This window comes from Salvelinus alpinus, chromosome 10, assembly GCF_045679555.1.
Source record: "Salvelinus alpinus chromosome 10, SLU_Salpinus.1, whole genome shotgun sequence".
Classification (NCBI taxonomy): domain Eukaryota; kingdom Metazoa; phylum Chordata; class Actinopteri; order Salmoniformes; family Salmonidae; genus Salvelinus; species Salvelinus alpinus.
In genome coordinates, this window is record NC_092095.1 from 65,927,640 (window position 1) to 65,938,711 (window position 11,072).

At 42.9% G+C, this 11,072-nt stretch overlaps 1 protein-coding gene across 1 annotated transcript; it reads left to right on the forward strand.

Annotated features, from left to right (window-relative positions):
• The first annotated feature begins 295 nt into the window (after nt 1-295).
• On the forward strand, nt 296-3,624 carry LOC139532650 (putative methyltransferase DDB_G0268948). Its single transcript, XM_071330554.1, has 6 exons — nt 296-452; nt 842-1,002; nt 1,377-1,590; nt 1,835-1,938; nt 2,771-2,908; nt 3,236-3,624. Exons 1-6 carry the CDS (start codon nt 342-344, stop codon nt 3,330-3,332), a joined length of 825 nt encoding a protein of 274 aa, XP_071186655.1. The 5' UTR covers nt 296-341; the 3' UTR covers nt 3,333-3,624.
• The last annotated feature ends 7,448 nt before the right edge of the window (nt 3,625-11,072 follow it).

Here is an 11,072-nt window from a genome sequence, read left to right on the forward strand (position 1 = left end):
TGGATTGAATTGGGGAGTGCATCCCAATAATATCTCCTTTCTCCTGAAGTGTACACTCGTTCCCTGCACTCGTTCACTACCACAGATCTAAACGCATTGTATTGGTGGAAACATGGGCTTGAGGGGTTTTCCACAGTATTTCTTATACCAGTTATATTTCCTTTGAAATTAGCAAAGGGAAGTGAACAAGTGCACACTTTGGGAGGAAGGAGAGATCATTTGGGACGAAGCCCTGGTGGTTAATAAACAACCTCTGTGTCTGATGTTAGTGTCCCAGAGATAGTCAGTGTCCTCAGAACTCTCTCTCTCATTCTGACTCAGCACGGCAACAGCACGGTAACATGGCTCACCGCCGCTTTGAGGGCAAAGAACACGCAGCTTCCTACCTGAGGTACAGGGTGTCCCCCCCACAGGAACTGATCACAGAGATACTGGGATTTCTGGAGAATATGGTAGGGCGTGTGTGTGTGTGTGTGTGTGTGTGTGTGTGTGTGTGTGTGTGTGTGTGTGTGTGTGTGTGTGTGTGTGTGTGTGTGTGTGTGTGTGTGTGTGTGTGTGTGTGTGTGTGTGTGTGTGTGTGTGTGCGTACGAGCGTGTGCAGGGAATGTAGTTTGCCCCTAGACCCTTGCCCTGTTCGAATGATTTTTGTGAACAAAAATTGTTCACGATTGTGTAAGCCTAAACCGATCTAATCGTATGTATTTGGCTGCTATAATTGTGCCTATCTGGATTTAATAGCGTAATTTGTTTTTTCACAAACTGTATAACGCTGATATAACGCTGATATAACGCTGATGTAACGCTGATGTAACGCTGACTTCCGGTGTTATTGTCACTTCAGAAAGGAAGGCCGTTTGACCTTGCCGTGGACGTAGGCTGTGGCTCGGGACAGGGGACACTTCTACTGGCACCTCACTTTACCCAGGTGATCGGGACAGACATCAGCCCCGCCCAGCTGGAGGTGGCTCTGGCCAATAGCAGCGCCCCAAATATCTTCTACAGGTGAGAAGGGGGAGGGGCACGCAGTGGGCGGGAATTGCTTTGTTGTCCTATCAAGGATCAAGGTCAATCCAAGGTCATACTTTTATAAGTGAAGTGTAGTATGTATTGTGATGTGTTATATGTCTGTCAGGAATGTTGGTACTGTTGGCAGACAACAGTGTCTATTGGACAATGAAGTATTCATTCATTCCTTCTTCATATTTAGATGTAATTATCATGTTTTTGATACCCCATTGAAACATACCTGTAGTTTTAACTAGTAACATAATTAACTCAGACACTTTGAGGGCCAAACGTCACCAGTTAAACATCCAAAATGTGTAACCCTTTAACCAGCGTGCATACATTGTCTCACATCTCCCATAACCCCACAGGCAGTGTCCTGCAGAGGAGTTACCGTTTGCTGACGGCGGGGCAGACTTGGTGACGTCCATGACCGCGGCCCACTGGTTCGACCGTCCACGGTTCCTCCAGGAGGCAGACAGGCTGCTGAAGCCCAGAGGGTGTCTGGCCCTGATCAGTTACACCCTGGACATGGACCTGGAGTTCGGACAACACTCACACACTCTTACTGACATCTGTCATCAGGTCAGATAACAAACCACTGAGGAATTGATTGATTTAGTTTATAAGATAATTAAAAATAGTAGGCTGCTCCAGATGGAGACAACATCACATACATTAACACTCTCTGAGTTCAATGTACACTGAGATCTGGCCTTCTATGAAGTGTGCAAACTTTGTGACTTCAGAGTAAGGAAACATTGGGAAAGTAATTCAGAGTACGAAAACAACAGAAAAAAAATACTACCTTATTCATGTTCCCCTCCAGTTCTACAAGATCCTGCTGCCATTTCGCAGTGGCCACATAGGTACTACCACTGTCCCTCTCTACAAACAGATGTATGACTCATGCCCGTACCCAGACAAAGAGTGGTGAGTGCTGCTGAACAGCCAAGGTATCCAAACACTACTACTGTATATCTTGCTGGCTCTGTGTCTACTGTGTACACAGTGCCTTCAGAAAGTATTCAGACCCCTTGACGTTTTCCACATTTTGTTACGTTACAGCCTTATTCTAAAATGGATTAAATAAATAAAAATTCCTCAGCAATCTATGCACAATACCCCACAATGATGAAGCAAAAACATGTTTTTAGACATTTTTGCAAATCTTTACGTAAGTATTCACACCATTTGCTATGATATTGAGCTCAGGTGCATCCTGTTTAATTGATCATCCTTGAGATGTTTCTACAACTTGACTGGAATCCACCTGTGGTAATTTTTTGGGATTTTGACATGATTTGGAGAGGCACACACCTGTTTAAATAAAGGTTAAATATAAATATATATATATATGACAGCCCACTTGACATTTGCCAAAAGGCACCTAAAGACTCTCAAACCATGAGAAACAATATTCTTTGGTCTGATAAAACCAAGATTGAACTCTTTGGCCTGAATGCCAAGTGTCACGTCTGGAGGAAACCTGGCACCATCCCTACTGTGAAGCATGGTGGTGGCAGCATCTATTTTAGAATAAGGTTGTAACTTAATAAAATGTGGAGGGGTTAAGGGCTCGGAATACTTTACGATTGCCCTGAATATTAGTATACTAGCATACCATAGCCTAGCCTAGCATAGCATAGCCTGGTCTAGAGTATCATAGAATAGCATAGCTTAGCCTAGCATAGAATAGCCTGGCCTAGCTTAGCATAAAATAGTATTCTTATTTTGTTCAGTGTTTTTGTGTTTCTCTTTCCAGGCATGAGTGTCTGCGGATGAGGAGACCGATGCCTCTGAGTGGCTACATCGGCATGGTGGAGACCTTCTCTAGCTATCGGGCGTTGCTGAAGCAGGATCCAGTGGAAGCCCACAAGTTCTCCCAGGCCTTCAGGAACAGGTGAGCTTCAGCATACAGGTGCTCAAAATTATTTGCAGGCTGGAATTAGATTGACTAGCAATGTTTATGCCATGTTTATTTTTAAAAACTACTGTCTGCACACTTCTATTACAATTATGAACGCTGGAAGCAACTATCTATGAGGGGAGACTCTCATCTGCTTATAGGTTTATATATATAAACATTTGAACACAATTCCATAAATACTGCAGTGCAGGTTGGTTTGAAATTAGTTGAATTTCTCATCTCTAAGAAAATCTGAGTGAGCTGATGACCATCTTCTTTGACTGTCACTCACTCTGTTCCACCCCTCCTCTTCTGGCCTAGGTTGCTGTCTGTGATGGGGGAGTCGAATCCAGACACAGAGATCACAGTGGTGGTCAAGTATTTCTACTGGCTGGCCTGCAAACCTGCTGCAGCCTGATCTGGAGGCAAAGAAGCAGCAAACCCTACAGACCCTCATCTTCCCTTGATGTTTTCTGTTGCATCTAATGGCAAAATTAAATAACTAAAAGAGGGGTTACACATTCCAACAAACAAGACCACATGTTACATGCAACTTAAATCATTCGTCCATCAAAGTCAAAATGAGAAGTGAACCGACATGAGCTCCAATACCACCTAAAGAAGATGTTTACGATGTTTCAGAATAGTCTGGATACCCGAAGAGCTCAACCATTTCTTGTTTTATAAAGAAACAGCTTGTTAAAATACAATGGTCTTCTCTGGTTTACTGTAAAATTAACTGTAACTGGTCATTACAGTGGTTTGCGTTCTGAACACACAGTCTGATGTCTCCAGCCTCTTGCGTATGCGCTCACACATGCTCCCTCTGTGTCCCTCTGAGTGTTGAGGCTGATGTGTGTGTGTGCATGTGTTTTCAGAGGAGTAGCACTGAGATCCTGCCTGGCAGGAGTCAGTCTCTGACAGTAGTGAGGTCTCACCATCTGAAATGCCATATGGTGCCCCTAGTGGTAGAATAAAGTAATACTTTCCCTACCTCACCTCATAGCCCCATCTCATGGCCCAAAATCAACTCATAGTCCCAACTCATAGCCCCAACTCACAGTCCCACCTCATAGCCCCAACTCATAGCCCCACCTCATAGCCCCAACTCATAGCTCCAACTCATAGCTCCAACTCATAGCTCCAACTCATAGCCCCACCTCATAGCCCCAACTCATAGCCCCACCTCATAGCCCCACCTCATAGCCCCAACTCATAGCCCCAACTCATAGCCCCACCTCATAGCCCCACCTCATAGTCCCAACTCATAGCCCCACCTCATAGCCCCAACTCATAGCCCCACCTCATAGCCCCACCTCATAGCCCCAACTCATAGCCCCAACTCATAGACCCACCTCATAGTCCCACCTCATAGCCCCACCTTATGGCCCCAACTCATAGCCCCACCTCATAGCCCCACCTCATAGACCCAACTCATAGCTCCAACTCATAGCCACAACATAGACTCAACTCATAGCCCCAACTCATAGCCCCAACTCATAGCCCCAACTCATAGCCACAACATATAGCCACAACTCATAGCCACAACTCATAACCACAACATAGCCACAACTCATAGCCACAACTCATAGCCACAACATAGACCCAACTCATAGCTCCAACTCATAGCCACAACATAGACTCAACTCATAGACCCAACTCTTAGCCCCGACTCATAGCCCCAACTCATAGACCCAACTCTTAGCCCCGACTCATAGCCCCAACTCATAGACCCAACTCATAGACCCAACTCATAGCCCCAACTCCTAGCCACAACATAGCCCCAACTCATAGCCCCAACTCATAGACCCAACTCATAGCTCCAACTCATAGCCACAACATAGACTCAACTCATAGCCCCAATTCATAGACCCAACTCATAGACCCAACTCATAGCCCCAACTCATAGCCACAACATAGCCCCAACTCATAGCCACAACATAGACCCAACTCATAGCCACAACTCATAGCCACAACATAGACCCAACTCATGGCCACAACTCATAGCCACAACTCATAACCACAACATAGCCACAACTCATAGCCACAACTCATAGCCACCTGGGTATACCTGATCCACTAAACTCTGACTCCAGGCCTCAACATGGAAGCGTTCAACAAGCCTTCTCTGAGGTAGCTTCCCTGAGACTACAGGGGTGTATTCATTAGTGCACACCGTAGAAAAAACTTTAGTTCAGGTTTTCCCCTCCCTGTTTGGGCCTGTTTGCGTGTTCCTATTGAATACACCCCAGGTCCTTTATATCAGTTGTGTTTCTCCTCTTCAGATGTAATGTCAGATGCCTACCGTACCATCTTCCCCTCCTCTCTAAGGACTAGAGTTACTTTAACTTAGTGTTACCGGGTTATTAGTCTCTGCCTGTGGCTGAGGTTGGAGCCCCATGTCTGGGACTAGTGTCTGGAACCACCATAATGATCATATAGCCAAGCTGACAGCAGGACAGCTGAGACAGGGGTAATAGGGAGCCAGAGGGCTTTCTGGGTGATGGTGTGGGTTTGAGACAGTGGGTGGCTTAGTGTGGAAGATGAGAGGACTTATAAATAGCTATGAATAAGCTACGTGCGAGTGGTTCTCCTGATTCATTGGCATCAGGTCTCGGGATGTTTCCACTATCACTTTACAATTGTATTCACTTTCTTCCTCTCTCCCTAAGTCACCATGGTCTGCTTTCCATACCAATCTCAAAGTCATTATCTTACTAATGACAGCTAATACATAGAACGCTGATCCCCAGATGCTTAACAACAAGGTCGGTCAGTCACCATGACGATACTGATAAGGACCAATGCATGTGCACTCCACAGGTGGTCATCACACATCCATTACATTCCTAATGATTCAATCAAACAGTGCAAACTCACTGGCTAATGTTTTCTGATTGCATTCCTGTAACTCATTACAATCACTTACCGCTCTATTCGATTTGGCTCAATAGGTGACAGTGTTTGTAAGGTGTTATAAGGCTATTTTAGGCTGTACATTCATTTAGGCTTCATCTCTGTACATTCATTTAGGCTTCATCTCTGTACATTCATTTAGGCTTCATCTCTACATTCCTTTAGGCTTCATCTCTGTACATTCCTTTAGGCTTCATCTCTGTACATTCATTTAGGCTTCATCTCTGTACATTCATTTAGGCTTCATCTCTGTACATTCATTTAGGCTTCATCTCTGTACATTCATTTAGGCTTCATCTCTGTACATTCATTTAGCCTTCATCTCTGTACGTTCCTTTAGGCTTCATCTCTGTTTATTCCTATAGGCTTCATCTCTGTACGTTCCTTTAGGCTTCATCTCTGTACATTCCTTTAGGCTTCATCTCTACATTCCTTTAGGCTTCATCTCTGTTTATTCCTATAGGCTTCATCTCTGTACATTCCTTTAGGCTTCATCTCTGTACATTCCTTTAGGCTTCATCTCTGTACATTCCTTTAGGCTTCATCTCTGTATATTCCTTTAGACTTCATCTCTGTACATTCCTTTAGGCTTCATCTCTGTACATTCCTTTAGGCTTCATCTCTGTACATTCCTTTAGACTTCATCTCTGTACATTCCTTTAGGCTTCATCTCTGTATATTCCTTTAGGCTTCATCTCTGTACATTCCTTTAGGCTTCATCTCTGTACATTCCTTTAGGCTTCATCTCTGTATATTCCTTTAGGCTTCATCTCTGTACATTCCTTTAGGCTTCATCTCTGTACATTCCTTTAGGCTTCATCTCTGTATATTCCTTTAGGCTTCATCTCTGTACATTCCTTTAGGCTTCATCTCTGTATATTCCTTTAGGCTTCATCTCTGTACATTCCTTTAGACTTCATCTCTGTACATTCCTTTAGGCTTCATCTCTGTACATTCCTTTAGGCTTCATCTCTGTACATTCCTTTAGGCTTCATCTCTGTACATTCCTTTAGGCTTCATCTCTGTTTATTCCTATAGGCTTCATCTCTGTTTATTCCTATAGGCTTCATCTCTGTACATTCCTTTAGGCTTCATCTCTGTACATTCCTTTAGGCTTCATCTCTGTATATTCCTTTAGGCTTCATCTCTGTACATTCCTTTAGGCTTCATCTCTGTATATTCCTTTAGGCTTCATCTCTGTACATTCCTTTAGGCTTCATCTCTGTATATTCCTTTAGGCTTCATCTCTGTACATTCCTTTAGGCTTCATCTCTGTACATTTCTTTAGGCTTCATCTCTGTATATTCCTTTAGGCTTCATCTCTGTATATTCCTTTAGGCTTCATCTCTGTACATTCCTTTAGGCTTCATCTCTGTACATTCCTTTAGGCTTCATCTCTGTACATTCCTTTAGGCTTCATCTCTGTATATTCATTTAGGCTTCATCTCTGTACATTCCTTTAGGCTTCATCTGTATATTCCTTTAGGCTTCATCTCTGTATATTCCTTTAGGCTTCATCTCTGTATATTCCTTTAGGCTTCATCTCTGTACATTCCTTTAGGCTTCATCTCTGTACGTTCCTTTAGGCTTCATCTCTGTACATTCCTTTAGGCTTCATCTCTACATTCCTTTAGGCTTTATCTCTGTACATTCCTATAGGCTTCATCTCTGTACATTCCTTTAGGCTTCATCTCTGTACATTCCTTTAGCCTTCATCTCTGTACATTCCTTTAGGCTTCATCTCTGTATATTCCTTTAGACTTCATCTCTGTACATTCCTTTAGGCTTCATCTCTGTACATTCCTTTAGGCTTCATCTCTGTACATTCCTTTAGGCTTCATCTCTGTACATTCCTTTAGGCTTCATCTCTGTACATTCCTTTAGGCTTCATCTCTGTATATTCCTTTAGGCTTCATCTCTGTACATTCCTTTAGGCTTCATCTCTGTACATTCCTTTAGGCTTCATCTCTGTATATTCCTTTAGGCTTCATCTCTGTACATTCCTTTAGGCTTCATCTCTGTACATTCCTTTAGGCTTCATCTCTGTACATTCCTTTAGGCTTCATCTCTGTACATTCCTTTAGGCTTCATCTCTGTACATTCCTTTAGGCTTCATCTCTGTATATTCCTTTAGGCTTCATCTCTGTACATTCCTTTAGGCTTCATCTCTGTACATTCCTTTAGGCTTCATCTCTGTATATTCCTTTAGGCTTCATCTCTGTACATTCCTTTAGGCTTCATCTCTGTACATTCCTTTAGGCTTCATCTCTGTATATTCCTTTAGCCTTCATCTCTGTACATTCCTTTAGGCTTCATCTCTGTATATTCCTTTAGGCTTCATCTCTGTACATTCCTTTAGACTTCATCTCTGTACATTCCTTTAGGCTTCATCTCTGTACATTCCTTTAGGCTTCATCTCTGTACATTCCTTTAGGCTTCATCTCTGTTTATTCCTATAGGCTTCATCTCTGTTTATTCCTATAGGCTTCATCTCTGTACATTCCTTTAGGCTTCATCTCTGTACATTCCTTTAGGCTTCATCTCTGTATATTCCTTTAGGCTTCATCTCTGTACATTCCTTTAGGCTTCATCTCTGTACATTCCTTTAGGCTTCATCTCTGTACATTCCTTTAGGCTTCATCTCTGTATATTCCTTTAGGCTTCATCTCTGTACATTCCTTTAGGCTTCATCTCTGTACATTTCTTTAGGCTTCATCTCTGTATATTCCTTTAGGCTTCATCTCTGTATATTCCTTTAGGCTTCATCTCTGTACATTCCTTTAGGCTTCATCTCTGTACATTCCTTTAGGCTTCATCTCTGTATATTCCTTTGGGCTTCATCTCTGTAAATTCCTTTAGGCTTCATCTGTATATTCCTTTAGGCTTCATCTCTGTATATTCCTTTAGGCTTCATCTCTGTATATTCCTTTAGGCTTCATCTCTGTACATTCCTTTAGGCTTCATCTCTGTACATTCCTTTAGGCTTCATCTCTGTACATTCCTTTAGGCTTCATCTCTGTATATTCCTTTAGGCTTCATCTCTGTAGGTTCCTTTAGGCTTCATCTCTGTACCTTCCTTTAGGCTTCATCTCTGTACATTCCTTTAGGCTTCATCTCTGTACATTCCTTTAGGCTTCATCTCTGTACATTCCTTTAGGCTTCATCTCTGTACATTCCTTAGGCTTCATCTCTGTACATTCCTTTAGGCTTCATCTCTGTACATTCCTTTAGGCTTCATCTCTGTACATTCCTTTAGGCTTCATCTCTGTACATTCCTTTAGGCTTCATCTCTGTATATTTCTTTAGGCTTCATCTCTGTATATTCCTTTAGGCTTCATCTCTGTACAATCCTTTAGGCTTCACCTCTGTACATTCCTTTAGATTATATCACTGTAGGTAAGATGTTACTGTGAGGTTTCACTTATCAAGCCCATCTGGCCTGTTTTCTCTCTCTCTCTCTCTCTCTCTCTCTCTCTCTCTCTCTCTCTCTCTTCTCTCTCTCTCTCTCTCTCTCTCTCTCTCTCTCTCTCTCTCTCTCTCTCTCTCTCTCTCTCTCTCTCTCTCTCTCTCTCTCTCTCTCTCTCTCTCTCTCTCTCTCTCTCTCTCTCTCTCTCTCTCTCTCTCTCTCTCTCTCTCTCTCTCTCTCTCTCTCTCTCTCTCTCTCTCTCTCTCTCTCTCTCTCTACACACACACACACACACACACACACACACACACACACACACACACACACACACACACACACACACACACACACACACACGTGAACAGTTCAGCTGGGTACATAATAGATCACACCTTCTCCACAGGGAGTGGACAGCGGCCATATTGCTATAGCTCTGGGCCCAGGCTTTAATTCATGTCCATTTAAAAAAATATATTTTTTATTTAACTAGACAAGTCAGTTAAGAACACATTCTTATTTACAATGACGGCTTACCAAAAGGCAAAAGGCCTCCTGCGGGGACGGGGGCTGGGATAAAAAAATATACATAAATAAATATAGGACAAAACACACATCACGACAAGAGAGACAACACAACACTACATAAAGAGAGACCTAAGACAACAACATAGCAAGGCAGCAACACATGACAACACAGCATGGTAGCAACACAACATGACAACAACATGGTAGCAACACATCATGACAACAACATGGTAGCAACACCACATGACAACAACATGGTAGCAACACAACATGGCAGCTGCACAACATGGTAGCAGCACAAAACATGGTACAAACATTATTGTGCACAGACAACAGCACAAAGGGAAAGAAGATAGAGACAACAATACATAATGCGAACCAGCAACAACTGTCAGTAAGAGTGTCCATGATTGAGTCATTGAATGAAGAGATGGAGATAAAACTGTCCAGTTTGAGTGTTTGTTGCAGCTCGTTCCAGTCGCTAGCTGCAGCGAACTGAAAAGACGAGCAGCCCAGGGATGTGTGTGCTTTGGGGACATTTAACAGAATGTGACTGGCAGAACGCATGTTGTATGTGGAGGATGAAGGCGTGTGTGTGTGTGTGTGTGTGTGTGTGTGTGTGTGTGTGTGTGTGTGTGTGTGTGTGTGTGTGTGTGTGTGTGTGTGTGTGTGTGTGTGTGTGTGTGTGTGTGTGTGTGTGTGTGTGTGTGTGTGTGTGTGTGTGTGTGTGTGCGTGCGTGCGTGTGTGTGTGTGTGTGCGTGCGTACGTGTGCCTTCTTCTTCTGCCCACCACAGTATGAGAATAGCCGGTTGTTTTTGAATGGTTCATATTGTAATGTATTTTTGATACTTCTCCACACAGGTGTGTGTACTGGGATGTTGGAGTACTCTGACTCCTGAATCTGATAGATATGGTAGTAGGTGGATGGTAGCATGACACAGTGCTGGGCAGAGATGTATTGGTTCTGGCTGTGGGCTGAAGGGGCGTCTCTACACTCCTCAGGTGGGACTTCAATTCTGTTCTCATTCATGTTTGGATATCAAACAAATATCATATTGATATCAAAATAAATGGATAGCCAAAAACAATTTCTTATTTCACTTTTATCATATTAGTATTTGTTGTTCTTTATTTCTCTGTTTAGAATGCACATTAATAGATAATAATTGATACATAATCAGACACATGTATCTATAGGGACAGTACATGCAGTGGTAATGGCTCTGTAATCCATTGTGGAACGGTAGAATATAAGACAACATATTCTGATGAAGTATTTTCCTGTTTTGTTGGATTTAAAGGTGTGGCTA